This window comes from Dinoponera quadriceps, unplaced genomic scaffold, assembly GCF_001313825.1.
Source record: "Dinoponera quadriceps isolate SergipeBrazil2010 unplaced genomic scaffold, ASM131382v1 scaffold424, whole genome shotgun sequence".
Lineage (NCBI taxonomy): Eukaryota > Metazoa > Arthropoda > Insecta > Hymenoptera > Formicidae > Dinoponera > Dinoponera quadriceps.
In genome coordinates, this window is record NW_014554557.1 from 1,017,594 (window position 1) to 1,039,288 (window position 21,695).

At 42.4% G+C, this 21,695-nt stretch overlaps 2 protein-coding genes across 2 annotated transcripts in view; one reads left to right on the forward strand and one right to left on the reverse strand.

The window, feature by feature from the left end:
- The window catches only part of LOC106752087 (atrial natriuretic peptide receptor 1-like), a 90,394-nt gene extending 74,394 nt beyond the window's left edge, over positions 1–16,000 (reverse strand). The window contains exons 1-3 of the mRNA XM_014633502.1: positions 15,919–16,000; positions 15,473–15,647; positions 15,136–15,344 (exon numbers count right to left, since the gene is read on the reverse strand). Of these exons, the coding sequence (XP_014488988.1) occupies positions 15,136–15,344; positions 15,473–15,647; positions 15,919–16,000 (466 nt within the window). The remainder of the gene's footprint in view (positions 1–15,135; positions 15,345–15,472; positions 15,648–15,918) is intronic.
- A 2,895-nt stretch (positions 16,001–18,895) lies between these two features.
- Positions 18,896–20,701, forward strand: LOC106752002 (DNA-directed primase/polymerase protein-like). The gene is made up of 3 exons (XM_014633342.1): positions 18,896–19,401; positions 19,531–20,324; positions 20,432–20,701. Exons 1-3 carry the CDS (start codon positions 19,084–19,086, stop codon positions 20,652–20,654), a joined length of 1,335 nt encoding a protein of 444 aa, XP_014488828.1. The 5' UTR covers positions 18,896–19,083; the 3' UTR covers positions 20,655–20,701.
- The last annotated feature ends 994 nt before the right edge of the window (positions 20,702–21,695 follow it).

The window sequence follows — 21,695 nt, forward strand, 5'->3', positions numbered from 1 at the left end:
GCTTCCACATTTTAGTTTTCCCGCGATCTCACCCGGGACATTCCGAGCGCGCTACGTTCTGAGGAAATGCGACAGCGGCGTCCGTCACATTTAACGTGTCCCCCGACAGTCTGATACGGGTAATCGCGTCGATGTCTCCGTGAGAAAATTGACGAATGCAATATCTCTCTCACGTGGAAGTGTCACCGGGCAACATCCTGCAGCCGGGGCTTTCCTCGCGATCTCGGTCGTCGTGTCGTCGGCAATTATCAGAAATCCCGAGCGCATCATGACTCCATTCATCGCGAGATCGCGAGATCAAACGAAACTCATAGCATTCAACGACGTGCCCGATGTTTTTCGCCAAACTGACTCGGATCGGCCTCTTGATTCAAATCGAGTAGACAATGTTCGATAATTTCAAGCCGCGCTTAGCATTCAGCATGGCATAACCGAGTGACCAAGAACAACGAAGAATTATTCGAGTCGCTGCGGCACAGTGCAAAATAGCAATCCCATCCGACGTAGCGAGCTCGCCGACGACATTTCTGTGTTCAAATGAAACAACGTAACCTGGAAAGCCAGCGACAGGCCTTTCACTCTTCGGAAATGTAATGAAGCAGGCAGAGCGTCTGTTTCATTCTGTGTGCTTTTCTCGGTTCTCGCGTCGGCTTTTCGGTTCGCGCGCGCGCGGACGCGAGAAAGGAGAACTGTGGAATGGAACGCAACGCTTCTGAATTAGGGATGGAAGAATGTTATTACAGCAGGCAGACAGTCGGGCGAACGGGACGTACGTGACCGTGCACGTCAAGATTTCTCCGAGTCGCGCGATATACGCGCGTCTGCTCCGGCTTAGCTTTTAACTCACACAATTGCTACGGTGAAACGCGTAATCCAACTCCGCAACGATACTTATGTGTTTCACACAGCATCGAGGAATAACGTGCGGCTCGTCTCGAGATCTCATTGGCAATTCCGTCGTATAACGACGGGAGTTGATAAGGAAGCGAATTTACGACTCGCGTAATTCGACGGAATTCTCATTTGTTTTGTTAATGTTTGAGCAGTTAGTTTTTGGAAAACATTTCCGAATAGGGCGTCTGTTATGGGAAGGAAAGGTTTCCGATCGGAATCGTTCAGTTGTTTAAAAAAATCGATATTAAATTGAACAATTTGATTGTGAAGTTTTTTTACATAACCAAGTTATGAAAATTAATAACCAAATTGATGTTGCATTTAGTGACGCGTGATGAGAAGACATTCTGAATCCAGTTTTCATAATAGTGTTGTAATAATTTAGAGTATGAAATTTAACGAGTGAATATTAGCGAAGTACATCACGGCTTATATCGTTATTAGATCCCGTATCATACATATATTAACAGTCATACTGCGTATTATTAAATATTAACATTTTGATACATCATAACGTATTAAAATATATTATAACTGAATATGAAAACTAAACAGCACAAATTATGTAATATAAAACGGAAAAATATTAAATTTCATATTTATTTTTGGATTTTATAGTAAATAGTATTTTATTATAGTAAATATTATTTTATAATAAATATGAAACATTACAACTATTTTATAATCAACAACACTGATTTTATGCAAATTTTCAAGATTATAAGTTCTAACATAAAATTCCTTAATTTACCAGCACAGCGCTATTACTTTTAAAAACTTTTTTAACGACGTACTCTAGAAAATACAGTAACGTACTCAGTAAAATACAGTAACTGAACGATTCCAGTCGGAAATTTTCCCGAACAGTTCCATAATAGGTCTCCTTTTCGCGCGTATATATTCTATATGCATAGATTTTGCGCGATAAGGAGTGCATTCGTCAAAAAAACACCAGTCGTCTCGAATGATATCTATTGATTACGCGATCACGTATTGATAACACCGTCACGAACATTTCTTGCAATTTTCTGAGCACGCCGTCGTGCCGATTTGTATCGTCGAATACTTCAAAATCTCGACCACGCGATATAACCTGTATGATATACCGGAGTTTGCGGCATAGTTGTTTACCGATAAATGAATAATTACCGAACTTTCGACGAGCATCCGCAATAAGCTTTCGCACTCACGCGCATTCATCGATCTTGAAGACGACGTGGAGCAATTACTCCCGCACGCAACCCATATTCGCTCCGCGATATCGCGGATAAGACGCGTGGAAACGGCGCTTTCGAACTTTCTAATACAGCCGATAATGGTTTAATTACGACTCGGGTGCCTTCGAAAATGAAAATTAATCACGACAAGGCAAAAACCGATCGACCCGGATTCTCCCGTCGGAGCAGACAGCGCACCCCTTCGTCGACTTTATCCGAATTTAATTGTGAGGGCGGTATATCCACCCGTCGCGCGCGCACGAGGGAGCATTCGAGCCGATTAAGCCGATTCTTATAGTCGGATAACTTCGCATTGATGAGGGCAGATTTCAAAACGGTATGCAAAATATGTTACTGGGTATACTTTGCATCTCAAATGAGTTCTCGAATAAAAAAGGAGGATTGGTGTGCAAAATATTGGAAGAAATATTTCAACGTTTCTCATATAAACCTCGACCTCGTGGCGAAGTCCCTTTCGGGTGAAAAATGTGCGCTCGAGGATTCTGATGGATGTAAAAGCCGTACGAAGTTAAAATGAATACAAATACTTCGCCTTGAGTAAGTCGATCCTTAACGTAAGATTGTCAAATAAGAACAAAATGGGCGAGTGCTTTATCATTCAAAATAGTTAAGTGAATATTCATAAAGTTATGCGGAAGGATAACATCGCAACAAGTGGCAAGCTCAACGAGCTTTATCTGAGACTGTGTTTGAGGTTCCGCCGATTTATAAAGTATTAACGTTCGAGCGAAAAACTTTTGCGAGATGAAGAAGACTTGTAATTAACCCTCGGTGTAATTTGCGTTGCTAGTAATTTTAAGGGAAAAAGGATAGAAATTTCCCGCCGTAGTGTAAACCCAATCACGGTAGCGGTGAGAAAAATGAGCTAGTTAAATCCGCAGAGCCAGAGGATAAGCTCCCTTGGAAACAAGAACCAAATGCTACGGGCGGAAAAAGTTAAAACAAAATGCATCAAAGGAACTGCCACTTCTCTCATTCCTCGGAAAGAAGGGCGGAAATTTCAAATTAATGGCGAATACGCATGTACGATTTTCAATAGTGGGAAGCACGACTGGCGTTTTAAAATAATTACTACCTTCGCTTAATTTTCAGTTATCGGAGCTTGAAACTCGTTATCAGAGTAAAACGGTTTGGTGTGGTGTCGCGTATGTGGATCATGCCTTTGATACAACAAATGAGAGAGCGAGAGAAGAGGAGATATTGCATCCCCCGTTCCCCGTGATAACAAATATTATTACGAATATATATCGAGCTATAACGTCCCATTAATAATTCCCTCATATATCTGCTAGTTAATTGACACGCATCGAACGAACGAAGATGTAATTAATGAGCGGCTTCGAACGTAATTTGCATCCTGTTGTACGTTAAATTCCGACTAGACGCGCATTAAAATCATTCGATTTGCTCGGTTCATCGTGTAAAACACTGTACACGATGTGAGTGTATTAATCACATTATAATGGCATCACGCGGGAACAAAAAGGACCTAATTAGATACTGTATCACATACAAATTGCAATTATCGCCATTACATGCACCGCGTTACTCTATCAATAACTTCAGCTTTACGTTCTCGAGAGGGAAAGTGGGTAAATACGAAAAATATTTCGATATAAAATCGCGATTGTGAAAAGAAGAGGGCCGATCAGAGCAAAAGCGCGGATATAAACCCGCGTAAAAAATCGCGTCTCAACGTTCCGGATATTTCGAACGTTTCAATTTACTCTCCACGGACACAACTCGCGCGTGCCTTTTTGCTCGTTTTAATTTAATTTTATATCCACTAGTTAATGACAGATAATGGAATTCGAGAGCGATCGTCGTCTTCGTGCAGCACTTGCAATTTCAGCGTGGCGTTCGCAACGTGAACTGTCTCACGGACGACCGTCTTTGTCGCGGCTCAAGCGGAGAGAACGACGGATTAACGATCATCGGGAATTCGCAAACGGGCGAGTTAATTAGCAGCTGCCGGGCGATGCGTCGTTTAATTAAATCACGGTTGACGGGGTTTATTAAAGTCCGTCACAGAACTTGCGTTCTTCTCTCGGCCCCCGGATACGGCCGATCCGTGTAAATATTACGAACACCGAAGAATCACGACAATCGACAGGATACAGGCCACGGGTACTCCCCATAAATGGATTCAATCAAATCGCCATCGGCGAGGAGAAGAAACGTGAAAACGAAATGTGATCGAGGCACAAATCGGACAAAAATTAATCGCGCAGAGCAGGCTTTGCTTCGCAAAATCGGGCAGGCGCGATATCGCGCGGGGATTTACGATTACGATTATGCCCGCGACCGCTGGCTGTTTTGTGTGTTCAGATGGAATACCTCCACCGAAATATCTCACCGTTTTTAGCCCGCGAAAACTGTTAGTTTGAGTAGTGAAAGCGTGTAGTCGGCTGAGCGAGCGAGTACAACTCCGTTTTTAGATCGGAAAGGGGGGGGGGACACTTTTCCGTAATAACGAGTGTTTATTGCGGATTACATAAGAGTATATCGGAATGGTGTTAATGTACTATTGAGACATTTTCGAGTAGCAAACACGTACAGTGCTGTGTAAATTTGAGGTGTGTAAACGTACATTCAGCCACGAGTACGAAATATTTGTTTAACACTCACAAACACTCACATTACGCACTTCGAAATAGCACGAATAAGCGCGCGACTCTTCAACGTGCTTTTTTCCGCAATGAAGCGAAACTGAGTAGAAGAGGAAATGTATCAGAGTGCTGCCACTCATCAGCTGAAAAACGAGTATTAAAGACGGGCGATCTCCTCAAAAATACTCATGCATACTCGCGTATATTCGTCATATTCCTTCGTTTAATAATGCGTGCGCAGTGTAATAACCAGCATAAAAATGATAAAACGGGTTAAAAACGGGCGAAAAACGGGTCATACGTGGGGAGTAAAAACGGTGGGATATTTCTGTAAGGGTACGTAGATGCGATCTCGCGCAGTAGAACGCGCCTAAAAATTACGGACGGTCCTCGAAATAAATTACCTCTAATAAAATATAAAAGTGCGTCGAAAAATGTTGTCCGGGGAGCACTCGATATCCGCTTTATATAGCGTCATAAAGTATATTCGCGGCGCGACGACTTTAGTTTATACTCTTCAACTTCGCGGCTCTCGTATCCGTCGCACACCGGAGCCTCCACAACTTCTGTCTGACTATTCACAAACGTCATCTTTCATCGTTCTCGACATATCGTTATACGACGTGCTGAAACGCGTATCTGATATCGCGAAGTAAATTCAGAGGCTTCTTGTAAATACCGTGCTTCCGGCGCAATAATTCAAAGGGAAAAGTTTCAGAGGAAACATACGCGGTGTGAATTCCCATCCCGATTTTACTACTGAGAACCAATGCCTAACTTTTAAATCATACGAAGCGTTTCGTATATAATTCTGTTTCTGTTTCACACGTTTCCTGATTTTTACATTTGCCTCGTGGATAGTTCTTATAATTGGATCATGTTTTAGATTAGATCGAGGAGTAGATCGGTAGATAAATTGCGATAAATCTATCTATCTGCCCGGTTAACCGTAGGATTGTGAGAAACGGAATGCAATCTCTTCTGGCGCTACTCCGATACGTCGTCGTATAGGCGTAGCGCATACATATCGCAAGGTCGGATTGGAGTAGAAGATTCTTTTGCTATTTTCAAATTGAAAAAAACACACGTTTTCAAGTTACAACACAAATGACGGGAAACATATGATAACAAAGTTCGTGTGCGGACTAATATTTGTACATTTTTACGTTATTTGCCAGGAGAGATACAAAAATATATACATATAAACTTCGTAAGCGTGAAAAGCTAAAACACCTTCCCTCAGATACTAGATCAAGCGGAACAAGGGCTCTCAAGAAGTATCGTATATATGGGGGATATAATGCTCGCGGGACCTCCTTGAAAAACAAGTCTGAGCTCTGTGCAGCCGTAGCTACCGAAAATGGGGTCCGATACGAGCTTCGCTAATCAAATGTTTTTAGTTTTTTTTTTTACAGAAAAAAGAAAAGTTTCCCATGGTCTTGTTACAGTCCCCTTCTGGGAGCAGAAGTCGAGTGGAGTCATAAGTAACTTCCTCCTTAACGAAAATAGCAAATATTTCTTTCTTCCGAAAGCTCGCAGGGAAAGTCGATCGATTTACCTGTTAATTCGCGGCGCACGAAACGTTCATTAATAACCTACCGGAGAAACATTTCGCAGATGTACGGGTTTGAATTTATAAAGGGGAAAGAAGCGGAAGTTATTTACAATTCGTCCCGACAAACGAATAATAATAATGGTGCGAACACCCGCGAAAATCTTCCCGGCATTTCCCCTACCCGAAACCCGGCCGTAACCATTTTCACCCGTACACCTTGCACTTCGTTTCCTGAATATGTCAGTTCACAAAGTGTATAACAGGCTGCCACTGTGCCATTTACGTCTCCCGTGAGTGTGCGTGCGCGCGCGCGTGTGTGCGAATTTTCATTCGGGACACGTACCTTTCGAACGAGAAATCGCACCAACGTTTACACGTGTCCGCATTTACCATACAATGCGCGACGAATGCAATCCGGGGTTTCTCAAATAACTATATGGATCGGCTGTTTGCGACAGAATAACGAGATGGGTGTCACCGTAACTCCGACATGTCGCCGTGCCATTTTCGTTTTCGCTCTCGGGTCCTCCTTGAAGTAGACGCGCGCGCGGAAAACGAAAGAGGCGAAGTAGTACCTGTGACGCAAAAAGCCCGCCACTCTTGATTAAAAGAGTGCTTTCGTGTTTTTCCGTTTGCGCTGAGTCGACTACGATTGACGTCCTGACTCTTTCAGGCACTCAATTAGAATTGTCGAATCGATTGTGCTCTGACCGTACCTCGTCTTCATGTCTCGCGGAAATGTGTAAAATCGACGAGAGCGCAAGGAAGATTTCATGAAATCGGCTGTAATTGAGGCAAGAGAAAGAGAGAGAGAGAGAGGGAGGGAGAGAGAGAGAGAGAAATAGAGAGAATCCTTAGTATTTCGGGTTAAGGCGCAAATAAGCTCGATTTGTCGCAGGGATTTAGCGCAAGGTCGGAAGGTCGTATCGCGTAAAGTTTAATCGCGTTTTCTCAAGGTTGACAAAGTTGCTGATCTAATTAATTCGATCGCCGATAATTGCGCGAGCGCGTTTCAGTCACATAAATCCGCTGAATGTTGAACGTACTATCAAGTCGAAGCGCGCCAATCGCCTAGACGGGGGCTTCGAATTACGTAATTACGCTTAAACTACGCGGAAGGCACATGCGGATTAATCCCTTTGCAGGATGCAGTTAAACAGTCCTGTAAGGCCTTTACGATGTCGTTGCGTCGTGAAATTACATCAAGCTCGCGTATAAGGAAACAACAACCAGGCGTCGTCCGATGGACGGACGCGCTACGTGAGAGATCATTCGCAGTCTCCGCGATCTTGCGATCGACCGAGAGATGTTTTAATCAAACTAGAGGACGTACGCAAATATATCGACCAAATTGACTGTTTCGCGAACAAATTATACTTAATCATCGCTTGATTGCGACTCCGCAAATTTCAAGCTCGATCGATACCCGGTGAGATGAGAAAACTAAAATGTCTTCTACACGTCTTTCCTCTACACGGAGAAAAATAATTCGCCGACACAGCAAATTTCATGCTATCGCAGCAGAATCTGTCAGTTACCATGTGGACGATAAAACGATTTAAGTGTACTAATTGCCGTGCGTTAGATTATTTTGTTGAATCTACAAATTACTTTGTGGTAAGAACTAATTAATAAATATAGGATAACATTTATTTATATGTATTTCATTTTGTTCTAACGGGAAATTAACGCGTCTTAAGGAAACAAATTCACTCGGCAGAATGTTTCTATCCTAGCAACAAAACTGTTTCTGCTCTAATTGAAAATAATTCGCTGCTTTGGTTGTGCCAACTAAATTTTATCGTTCTCGCAACGACTATGCAGTAGCAACGACGGTTTCGCTGCAACAGCAAAATTATTTCCCTTCGTGTAACGATTCATTCTCGCATCACCGATGCACTGACAACGGCCGCTCTAATATTCACGTGAGGCGTATAAGGCGTATAAATCGTATATTGCACGTGAGGCGCCAACGTTTATCAATGGTAAAATTTAGAATCGCGCGGATTCTGTTTTACTTATGAGAGTCACGAACTGATCCCTCCGCGGGGCTGAACTACTCTAAAGCCTTCATAGTACCGTCAGATCGTATAAAATTCGCATAACGAATAAGCTCCCGGCATCAGTCGGGCAGATGTACAGCGGAGATCGTTCGCGCTCCACCGCGACGGAGAAAAAGGCATCCCGAGCAAAATAAAGGCGCTACCGCCCCGTGTGTATACACGAATATATTTGCTTCCGCTGCCAATATGAGCCGGCAGAGAAAAAGGCGAAAGCCTGGCAACTTATTACCATAGCAGCTGTTCTAGTCAGCGCCGCGCTGAAAAACATCCGCGCGACTTTTTTCCGCGCGCCCCTATCAGTTCGTTCGTTCTCGCGTCGGCGATTAGCATTGCTGAGATAAAGCACGCGAACGCGGTATGATTTGCAAAAGTGCCGACGAGACGTATCCTCACGATTTCGAGTGCGAGTGGAAATACGTATCAGCGACATGCGATGTCTGGAAAGGTAACGCGAGGTATTCCGAGATGTCTTGATCTAAATTGAAATCGCGAACTCTCTCCTTCACGATAACAATGGAGTCTCATTTTCTAGTTCCTACTGCCTTATTATCAACCAATACTTTATTCTGTATTACTGCTTACTTCCAATGTAGACGATCCTTAAAACTTTAGCAGCGCAAGCAATTTTAGGTGTCCATATGTTACAATTAATTTAGCTACTGAAGCAATTTTTTTTCTACGCTAAAATAATATGTCCATACATTTCTAAGATCTACTATGATTATAAATTTCACACTCAAAATGTGAATCTTACACGGAGAACAATCATTTTGCTATTGTAGCGAAACCATCGTTGCTACTACATATTCGTTGCGACAGCAAAAAAATTTAATTGGCATAACGAAATTAATGAATTATTCGTAATTAGAGCAGAAACAATTTTGCTGCCTAGATAGAAAAATTTCGCTGAGTGAATTTGTCTTTAGCACACGTTAATTTACGGTTGGAACAAAATAGTGTCTCCCCACATTCATTAGTTTTTTCTTGCAGCAAAATAATTGGTAAATTCAGCAAGATATAACGAATGGCAGTACTCTTAACATATCGTTTTGCTGTACACATAATAACTGACAGATTTTGCTACAACAATATAAAATTTATGATACCAAAAAATTAATTTTCTCCGGGAACTAGTTGTAAATCTTGCTCGCTTTTACTCTGCATCATTTAAATCACGACATCCGTAATAATTCACGAACATTTTAATTACTGCACAAGGAAGACGCTTCAAATTTCGAAAAACATCTCGAAATTCTCTCTCTCTCTCTCTCTCTCTCTGTTTCCACGACGAAAACTTCACAATTCTATTACAATTAACACCAGTTTTCGCGCCGCCTTTCGCGAGATTCGCCAATCGCGAGGACCGATCGAAGAAACCGATCAACTGACGTAGGAGTATCGGGAGCTTTCCATATAGATGGAAAAACCGTCTGGTCCAACGGAGGAATGTCACGTGCTTTCCGGTCGAGAGAGCCAGAGTGGACGGCTGCACGCACGAACGGACAATTTGGAACTCGAGCTGTCTCGGCGCTTTATCGCGAACAGAGGCGGAAACCTGCGTGTACACTAGGCCGGACCTAGGTAGTTTTTTCAACGACGAGAAAGAAAGACGCGAACCGTGTCGCCCGACGTCGCAATCTATCCGTAACAGTCACGTGTCTGTGACACGACCCATTCTCCAGCTGTCGCCTCATCGACGCATCAGCTCGTTTACCATATCCGTCTGCATTCGATTTTCATTTACGATCCCGTCACGGGACACGTGTTGCACACGAGTCGTCGACTTCGCGAACTTTGCGGGGACAGCCGGTCTCTTTCCGAGGGTCGCACCGATGGCCTGGCAGCTTCTCGATCGGGAATCGATCGACGTAGGGCGATCGAACTGATCGTAGACTCCGGCCTCTCCTCGCTCATCTGTCCGAGCAATCGATCATTTCAAACTGTCCGTCGGCCCACTGCGATCTAGGCGGAAGCCTATCGGTTACGTTTCCTCGATCGATCGCGATGAGAGAGAATTGCACCGATCACCGCGGGCTCTCGCCTCGCGCTCTCTCGGAGCAAGCTCGGAGCGCGCGATTGAAACTGAGAGCGGGCCGAAGGAAAGCACGGTGCTCCGGATCGCCCACCGAAGTCGACGATCACTCCTCCTCTCCATCCTCATCTGTCGTCTCTCTCTCTCTCTCTCTCTCTCTCTCTCTCTCTCTTTCTTTCTTTCTCTCTCTCTCTCTCTCTCCCCCCGCTTCCAGCCCTCTCTCTCTCTCTCTCTCTCTTTTCCTCCCTTCGATCCCGCCGGCCTTCTCCGCCCTCTCTTCTCTTTCCTTATCCATCTCCCGATCTGTCTATCTATCTATCTTCATCCGCCGGTTTCTCTCTCTCTCTCTCTCTCTCTCTCTCTTTATCGCACCCCCACATCGGCCAGCCTCGCTCTAGGCGAATACGCGCCACTCCGAGATCGTGTAGGTGGACGTCGCTGTGCGCCTCTACGAAGGTAGACAACGAGGAAATGGAACGCATGCGTCGATCCTCTGTACACCCTCTTGGTACACACCACACCTTTCATTCCGCAGCGAATCGCCACGGGGCATGGACAGGAGCGTTTAGGACTGCGGGTTAGAAGTGATAAGCTACTACAGGACGGGTTATCTGCCTTCGGAGAGTGACAGACGTTTGCGATTGTATGGGATCCTCAGGAAGCCGTGGAGAAGAAATCACCTCGGGAGATAATTCCCCGATGAGTGAGCGATACGCGATAGCGAACGCGTCCTTCCTCTATTTTCTTTATTTTTTTAAGGTAAATTTCTTCGAAATTTCGCGCGAGAGATACAGTCGCGCGGAATACGCAATATCGGGGACTCCTACTTACGAGTTAGGCGCTCCGCACTTCGGAACTGTAAAAGGATCTTCGCGAATTAAGCCTGTGCAAGTGGGAGTGTAAATGGATCGGAACGTAACTCCGTTTGTTGGTTAATTTCACCCGCGGATTAACTTTAGTTTCAACAGAAATTTCATTTGGAACTTGCTCGTCGCGCGAACTTTTAAGTTGAAAATGGTAAAGTTGCAACGAATAAACACCTCGTTTCGCGTTTTTGTTGAAAAAGAAGGGGGGAAAAAAGCTCGTAGAATCTGATCCTAAAGCACTTCGCAGTAGATCCGGGATATGACGCAGCACTCTCCCGATGAAATCTCATAGGAATTTACTGTACGGTCCCCGATTTCCCTCGTAATTTGCTTCGTGTAAAAATGATAGCGCATAGTACGCGAGAGTAAACATTTCTCTTGGCATGCGAAATACGAAAATTTGCAATTCGCACGACGAAAGGCCGACTCATTGCTTTTAGCTTTTTTTTTTTTTAAGAGAAAGGAGAAACAAATTTAGAGAGTATTAATAATATCTCCCGGGGAAATCAGAAAGAAGTGTGTACCCATCGCGTGTTATTTCTTATCGATAACGCGCCACTCTACCTGCATGTCCACAAATACTGGCAAAGAAATAGAACCTCGCAGTATCTGAGATCACGTACGTGACAATGCTGGAGTGGAAATTATCGATAACTCGGAGATTGCAATCGTCAACTGTGTGCACTCCCTTCCCAAATAAATCTATTCGCTATTAGTGACTCACTCATTCCTCAATAATAAATCACTCCGAATTATATGTACGACAGTAATCGCATATCGCAGTAAGGAAAAATGCATGTGAATATTTATTAGGCGCAAAATGAGATTTACAATCTTTCAGTATCTTCCCTCTCACCCTTTCGCAATCATCGTTTTAAGCACGCGCGTTTCTTCCGTGTACCTATCGTGCATTCCATCAAGATCGGCTTTCTGATCTTCAAAGTGAAAGAACTGTCGAACGTGTCACTTACGTAAGAGTTGCCCACGTAGTCTATCTATCATTTAGAATAGCTTTCTAACTTGATTGGGAGAGTCCCATCGTGGAAACGTATCTGTCATCAGCGGTACGTGATAGCGCAAAGAATGGCATAAATCTGAGGCATAAGGCAGTAGAAAAGAAATTTATAAAATCCTAAATTTCAAATAACAATCTCCAAGCCCAAAATCTCTCTCACACGTCGCGTTGTCCAACGTTTGTCAGTCCAATCAGATATTCATGTAATTAGAAGTGCGTTTTACTTCAACTAAATTTAGATTTAAAGATTAATCGATCGTCGTGATATTCCGTCGCTCCGAACCGATCGGAAGGATCGAACGTGGAAAAAAACTTAAGAAACAGGAAACACCCTGCACTTTACACCGACGTCGTAACATGTAGGTGTGTCACGTCGCATTCGATGATCGTTAAAGATTTTTGTGTAGACGTTCTCATCGTTCCTTCCGCTCGGAGTCGGAGGAACTTAAAAGCATTCGCTAATGTCCTTATCGTGGAAGACATAACTTTCGACGGTACTTACTGCCATTAAGCTTAATGCTTTTATGCTGTTCAACTTCGCTACATACCATAAAGCTGCAATATTTATGCGACACAGGTGACATAGGTCATCAGTACTTATTTGCACATCCCTCCGCGACTCGTTTTCGATGTTTTACGCATAATATGCCGACGACGTTCGCAAATGTATTTTGTGTGACGAGTGTGAATGGCAATGACATGTCCGCATCACGCCGCGCGTTTTAAAGTTCTTCAATTTTCAAGTTGCATAAAAACGCTTATCCCAGTTTTCGCGTAACTTACGAATATGCGATAATATTTTCCACGAAATAATGACGCGCGAGATAATGTACTTGATTATCGCATTGTGACATTTTCACAAACAGTATCGTTTCGCGTAACAGTAACGCGGATAACAGAAATCACTTCCCTCGCGAAATGGTTGTAGCAATGTGTGCCGTATAATCAAAATCTGGCTGAATTCGTTAAAACCGAGCGGAGCCAAAATTGTATGGAAACAACTAAATGCAAATCTTATAAATGCGCATTTGTATGAGACACATAAAAATATTCTACGGATATGTATATTTAAAAAATAGAAATTTGAGAAACAATTCAATCTCTTTTTCCCTCTAACGTAATTCGTTACCGACGATTCTTACCAACGCAAGATCGCTCTAGCGAATCCTCCGCGGTAAACCAATACTTTTCGACGGTTGATAAAAGATCTCAGTATTCGAAATATCTATTAAGATTCACCAAAACTGCCGATTCATATGTCGAATAAAAATATTTCTTAATATTTTTGACAAAATATATCTGAGTAACATTTATATTACTTATATGACATAAGATACAAAATGCGAAAAGTTTATTGATATAAAATTGTCTTTATATCGTTGATCAATTTATTTTTATGTTGCGTTTGTTTCTATTTATTTTATTATAATAGCATCGCGGTATATACCTTCATGTATATGCACGACATATGTTGCGTTTGTTTCTATTTATTTTATTATAATAGCATCGCGGTATATAGCTTCATGTATATGCACGACACATGTGATCGTCAGGACGAGAATCATTGTAACATTTTAAATAGATATCGATAAGCAATTGTGGTATATAAATTCATTAAAGAAATGTTTATATATAGACATTCTGACGCGTGTCAAACTGTATGAAAAGAGATATCAATAATAGAAATACTCAAGCACGATAACGCTACGCGATAACACGCGAAACGATACGATAAGCCATGCTTCATTTAGTGATTATAGAAAATTAAACAAAAAAATTGTGCAAATACCTTTTTCCCGTTATCGACATTATAAAGAATCTATTTATCTAAGAGCCACATATATCAACACTTATATAACACATATATCAATAATTACTTTTTATAGATACTTTTATTTATTTAGCGGCAAAATTTAAAGATTTAAAATGAGCGATTAATTTTTCATTTTAGCAAAATGTATGTGTAAAATGTATTTTACAAGAGATCTCTGTCCAGTGTATAAATATCCGTCTAACCGGCATTAAGAAAAAAACGATTATACCTACGTAGGCACAGAGGGAAAAACAACAGCGAATTACAACCGGAATAAAACCTCTCGAGATGATTAATGACGTGATGTATCACCTTTCCTTCATTTCACCCGCCACGTATTGATTATTGTCAAATTTATAGCGAATGCTTAAAGCGACGCTTCCACTAACTTCTCGGAACAATTAAAAAGACGTAAGCGAAGATAACTTTCATTGGTTAAATTATTTATATCGCTATAATTTAAAAACATTAAAATGTTGAGAAATGATTATTGCTTTCTGCAGAGCTTTCAGTAGACGAAAGATGCCGATAAGATGCATAATAATTTTAGATATATCAGATCAAAGTGCAGAAAATTTGACTGTTGGACCGATTCTAATCTTAATAATAATCGCTAATGTTTTATTCATCGAGCGTTGATATTTTCTCAGGATGCACATATCGGAACTGCATACATTTCATCGCGAGGCCGTGGAGCGTGCGAGATATTGACACAGTGTACTTATCGGCAATTCTTCATATTATAACAAAACGACAATTATATTTAAATGCTTGTTTACGGCAATTGGAGCGTCGTGGTTTACGACACAATCAGTTAAAAGCCGTGGTATGCGATAAATATGGATAAACACACGAAGCGACGATTAATATCTCTTTAATCTGAGTTCGATACCACGATGCCGTATTTCATAAGCGAAAAAGTGAGTAAGGTAGGATGATGAATAATAGTTATATTATACGCATAAATAATATACATCGGCGGATAATGCCGTACGGAGAAATTAAACGGGACTTGAGTGAGATATAACAAGTAATAAAAGAAGTACTCACCGCCGTACGAACTGCCGACGTGTTCCTTGAGCGCCTCCGGGTAATCCTTATGGGTCGTACTTTCGACGTCGAAAGTGCCGTAAGTAATATCCTGCTCCTTTTTGATGAATTCCACCATCGATTTCATCATGAGCTGGCAGGTGTGTCGACCGGCGACTTGACTTTGCCCGTTGGTCGCATAAACCAGATGCACTTTACGCCATTTGTAGCTATTCACAGAGAAAATCGAAGGATTTTATACATCGATAGAAAAAAGAAAGAAGAAATAAGATTTCATAATAGCAATAATATAACCAATACATGAATATTTGTATAGAGTTTATATATACATATGTACCGATTCATTATAGCTATAAAAAATTTGGCCATATCCCTGAAGGCCAAATTTCCGATCCTCGTAGTCATGAAGTACTCATCCTTGCACTCGGCTTTCTTCTGGGTGAAATCGAACGTGAAGCCTCCCGTGGTAATCAACGGTGTCCCGAAATATTTCACGACTCTGCCAACGGCCGCTACAAAAAAGAGCCCCGAACGTATTTTGTGATAATGAGAACAAAAGAGAATAGAAAGAGAATGAGGAGCAAATTTGCCGTCTACCGAATTTTACATGCAAATATAGACCGGTGCAAAAAGAAATAAAAAAGGAACAAAAGCGATTCGCTCGGAAAATTTTCTTCTAAAATCTTCCCTTTCTTTTTTATTACTTTTGCAACGACGATAATTTCTCGGAAAAATCAGTATGTATAAATACGTGTAAGTTCGTGAGAAGTTGAAATGACATACCGACGCAATAATCGCACGCCGGCCCGAGAAACAAGTGCACACAGTGCGAGTTACTGTCGATCGCGCCAATTTGCGCATACATCGCGTCACAATGGTCGTCCTGCGGTAGAAACTTCAATTTCAACCAATACGGCAGTAAATCCTGCGCTCTCGCTGCATATTGCGCTAAATCTGCACAGAAGCAAAGTGTTTCTTGCAGCACGGAGAAATACGCTGTATTCATAAATTGTGAAACTAATTTATCTTTGTTTACCGCTCAGATAAGGCAACAGACACAGAGCGCTGTTGAAGAACCTATAATTCTATCTTAACTGTATATTACGTGTATCAAGGAAGATAAATGTAATTTTATTCAGCTACGTTGCGCGTCGCATAATTTGCAGAGGAAATTCAGCGGAGTGAATTTTTTGTAGAATCTTTTGCAGAAAATTTTAATCTCGACAAAATTAAATATCTCGTCCAATATCTGCGCTCTTGCGCGGAGCTAGATTTTATTCAGCCTGGCATTCGCCGATCTGTCCGAGTCTCCTTACCGAGAACCGGCATAACTTTAGGCAAGGAAATATCGAAACTCGGGTCCGCTGGCAGAAGAACGGCGATCCTCAGCTCGCAAGAGAGCATGCCGTGGCGGTTCACGCTGCACAATGCATCGCAATCGCGATGCAGCTGCACCTGGCGGCAGGTTATGGTCCTGCTTTCTACCCGATGATGATGCATCAGCCATAGGATCGTCAGCATGACGAACCTGCGGGAACCCATGGATACGAGCGAGAGGACGACGCGAATCGGCTCCAGTTAGACCGCACCTTTCGCTGATCGAGTGTCGTAAAACGTCACATCGCCTCGATCGCGCTCAACATCGCACAATCACACGAGAAATATCATCTTCCTCATCATCATCGCGAAAGAAGCCCCGCACCACCACGTAAAGATACCAATTCGCGAGCTCACTCGTCACCGTCGTATTGCGGTTCGCTACACACTCGTCTCGCGCTCTCTAATTTCGCACCCTTCGTCCGATCATAGCCGATATTGTTCCACTGCAGCGGCTGCCTTCTACTTCGCGGCGGAAAGTACACTCGGATGAGTAAATTTCCCTCGAATAAATAAATCGTCCCTCTCGAGCGTCACTTTGTCACCTGTTCGTTACTGCAATGACACGACCAGTACGTGAAAGACCCGCACATGAAAAAATGAGGAATAAAAAGAATGAACGAGTGTGCGTGCGTGCGTGTGTGTATGTGTATAATTTCAAAGATTAGGAATCTAATTTCACCGAACAACTTGTCGATTATGCTCGACTCATTTGCTCCTTGGCAGGATTTGTAAACGTATTTACTTAACGCCAAGGTAATCTGCTGTGCGCTGCGTTATCAGTACTTTGAAAGACATTACGAATCATGAAAGATTATAGCGAGTACAATTACGTGGACGTCGGGGCAATCGTTTCGAAACTATCCAGCCGCTCTCCGAGTCGCTAATATTTCCAAAGCGTTAGCACTTGGGAGATATTCCGTCGGAGAGAATTTACGTGCCGCGATCACCGCGGGAAATGTTTGACTTTCGGGGTGAGTGGGGGTGGGTGGGTGAGTTGCCTCGCCGAAATCCACAATCGACGGAGACACTCAATGCGCTCACTTGCATTCCGCGAGTGCGCGCACAGGTGTCGAAAATAGGCCGTGTAAAATCGCGGATTTTCACAAAACCGAGTGCGAAGCCGATTCGAGGGAAGAGAGAGAGTCGACCACCGTGCGTCGCTCTCGCGAGTCGACCGAATATCGTCGAAGATACGTACGAGCAGAAGAAAGGTGCGCGATCGCACGCGAGTATTCGAGGGACCGCGATTCATCGAGATTGCCGGCGACACTGACACCTCGCGAACCGCTTTGCCCTGGTGACGACGAGCGTCTACACACGCGCGTCGCCGCCCCGCGTTATCATCGGATATCTCTCGCTCGTCGAATTGATAGTAGTTATCGAAAACTCCGGCGCGCACACTTACCTGCTTACTCCTCTTCCTCCCTTCGGCTCCGGGGTTGGCTGTCGGTGCCCTCCTGCTGCCTCGAAGCTCTCGAGCAAGGACTCTCCCGTACCTCGAATCAAGCGCGTCTCGTTCGGCAGGATCGTCCGCGGAGATACGTCGTCGTCCTCGGGCCCCGCTTATCGTCGCATCGCCGGCGAGCCCTCCGTTTCTCGAACCAGATCTGTGTGAGTTAAGATTTGGAGATTAGGATACGAAGCGTCGTGTAGCGTCGACGTTCAGTCATATCGTCGCGACGAAGCGTTGACAAGCGCGACGAAAATAAACGTGTCGCCGGGAGCTGACGACGTTTTACGAATTGTGCGCGACGGTAATCTGGATTAAGAAATCAGATAGAACAGCTGGGGTGTCCCTTGACTCGTTGCCCGACGGATCGACTGTCGATGCACAATTGACGAGCGAAAGTTGATGAGCGAATCTTCTTAAGCTTATCACACGACACACGCGTACTTGCTTCGCGAGTCTCGCGATACATTCCCGCCGATTGTATCCGCTTTTTGATCTTTCCCGTCGGTTTGTCTCTGATAAACGGTCGCTGCTAAAACGTTTCGCGCGATAATTTTATGCGTGTCGGGCTAATTGGGACAAGTAGACCGTTACTTTCGACTACAATTGTAATTCAAACATGGACGCCAAGCGAAGCGCGATAAGTAAAGGACGAATTCGAGCGATTGCGGTATCATTATTCGAGGCCATTCGTCAGCTACTAAAACAAGCGCGTGACAGACATCTGAGATCTGAAGTTGTTGGCGGAATTTATGCGAAAATCGCGGGGAGATTTGTCAAACCAACTTACTTGTACTCCCGCGCCCGATCTTCCGTTCGCTCCATCTTTGGAAGAGAGAGATGCGCGCGTCTCGCCGCGCAGAGACGCCACCGATCGCAGCGCACGGCTCGTCGTATTCCAGAACTAATACTCGACGAACGCGACGAACTTCATCTAGTTACTTCGCAAATTCAATGTGTGGACGGCTGCCGGAACTGGCGGGAAATCGTTGGCATCAGCTGATTTCGAACGAGATCGTATGCACGATTACGAGGCAACGTTGCAGATTACGACGGAATAATGGTGATTGATCCGTTGGTATTGCCGATCGATCCGTGCGAAGTAAAATAATTGTGCGATGAATACGATCAGCGCGGAGAAATTTTACGGCGGTAGAGTATGTAAGCGAAAGAAACCGAAATCCGACACTAACTGGGTGAAGATACACCGCGTCATGCCGTCGCACATATTGGGCCCGACGCAATATTGGAAGGAATTTTCCAAACAAGCGGACGCGCTGGCCGTGGCCGCCGAACGTAGCACGAAAACGGACACGCTTTGCACTTTCGTGTATCAGCGAGCCAGCGACGGTAGCCGCAAATTCGTCGTCGCGCATCCGGAGGTGTACTGGTGGTACTACAGAGCCAAACCGCAGGAGCAGAGGTGTTCGTACGAGGTAGTTACGTTAATCCGTGGTTTCGTTTGTTCAAAAAATGCGCCGTAATAATCTTGAATCTTTAGATTTAGTTTAGTTCTCGATGCGTTTCCTCGTGCGTAACACACCGAGTTATTGTCAACTCGACAGGTAATACCAAAAGGTTCGCCGTGCTGGCTGTATCTGGATTTAGAGTACCAAATCAAGTTAAATCCCCTCTGTGATGGCTCACGCATGACCAAAACATTGATAGACATTATACGCACATACCTACTCAATCACTATCACTTGTTGTGTGATAGAAACAGTATTTTAATACTGGATTCTACTTCCAGCGAAAAGTTCAGCAGACACGTTATTTTTACAATGAAAGACATGGCTTTCAGAGACAACTCGCACGTCGGAAGACTCATAAAAACAATATACAATGATATCGTGCTTTACTTGAAGTCTGATAGTTCGCAGCCGCATGGAATTTTGAAACCCTTTAACAAAACCGACATTGAGGAAATGATCGTGGAAACAGCAACGCATGGCAAAAAATTGTTTATTGACAACGGTGTCTATACAAAGAATAGACATTTTAGAATATATCTATCTACCAAATGGGGAAAACAGTCGTACTTAACCATGTCTCCAGATTGCACACACACTCTACTGAATGCATGCAAAGAGAAGGAATTGGGAATCTTTTTGGATTCCCTGATATCGTACTTTCCGAACAAGCCAAATTTAATTCTGCTAGAATTCCTGAATTGTAGCAACGTGACGGCTCAACTCTATTCCAAAATATTAACGCAAACTGTTCGCAAGGATGACAACCAGACATCACCATATCCTGAAATAGATAAGTATGTTCGCAGTATCATTGATCCTGGCAAGATACGTGTCACTAAATACTTCGATAATACCAAGACAGTGAAATATGAAATTTATGGTAACAGGCAAGTAATTGTACAGTGATATTTCGAATAATTATTGATTTTTTTTATTTCCTATGTACATGTAATGTGAAGTGCGTAATACTATTTTTTACATTGCTCTACTGCAGATTCTGTGAGAACATTGGCAGGTGGCATAAAAGCAACAATGTATATTGGATTGCGGATCTGAATAAGAAAGAGATATACCAGAAGTGCCACGATGAGGATTGCTCGGGTTTCTCGTCTGTCCCAAAAAGCTTACCAGAAGAAATTATTTTCATGTTAGACACAGAAGGGGATATTCTCATATCCAATGTTACGATAGATGGAAATATTATATCTAAGAAGTAGTAGTAGTCTTTTTTGTTATAAATATGAATAAAATTTATAAAAATATATGTATACAAATATTTCTGATTATTCCTCAATAAATTTATTTCATATTTCTCCTCGTGAGCAATGTTCCTCTTGATAAAACATACATTAATAGTGTCCGGTGATAAAAAAAATATCTTAATAATAATAGTGAAGAAAGGTATTAATGACTATGAAAACCCTTTTTGTACATAGTAAAAATACAATATCAGAATAAACAGCATACTGACCACCATATAACAATATACAAGTTATTTTACAAGAGTAATTTTAGTGAATATTTTATTACAATTGGGTTTTCTATAATAACTCTTCAATCAAGTTGGAGAACATATATATACTCATATACAAAGGATAGTTTAATATTAAACCAATAGGCTTGCATGAATTTTAGATAACTTTACATTTATTAAGCAGATTGTAAAACAAAACTAAACGAAAAGAAGAAAAGTAACAATAAGTATTTTAACGAAAATATGTAACTTATAAAGAAAGACACGAAAAAAGCAAAAGAAATGCTGCTCAAAGCTATTTCTAATATTGCTTCAAAAATGTATTTTTCCAAATAAATAAAAATAAATATTAAGAATAATATACGAAGAGTAACTGAAGAAGAACGGGAAAGAAAGAGAATAAAAACGAAAAAAAAGGAGTAACAGAGGAAGAATGCACCATTTTCAAACACTACAACAGATAATTTACAAAAAATGTGAGCGAAAAAATTCGAAAACGAGGAAACTGAATTAAAATAAGCAGATTTTGCATTAGATGTTCTTTGCGTAAAAAGTTCTCTTCAATGTTTGCTGATAATTTAAATACCAACCAGAAAAGTGCTTACATGCTCGGAAGATGTTAAAAAATTGGAACTTTTCAACGGTATATGATATGGAGTTCTCCCGTGTGCTCGAAAACGTCTTCTCCACAACCAAGTACTTCACTCTAATTGCTCACATGTATAGATATATAAGATACATAAGTCATATATATATATATATATATATATATATATATATATAT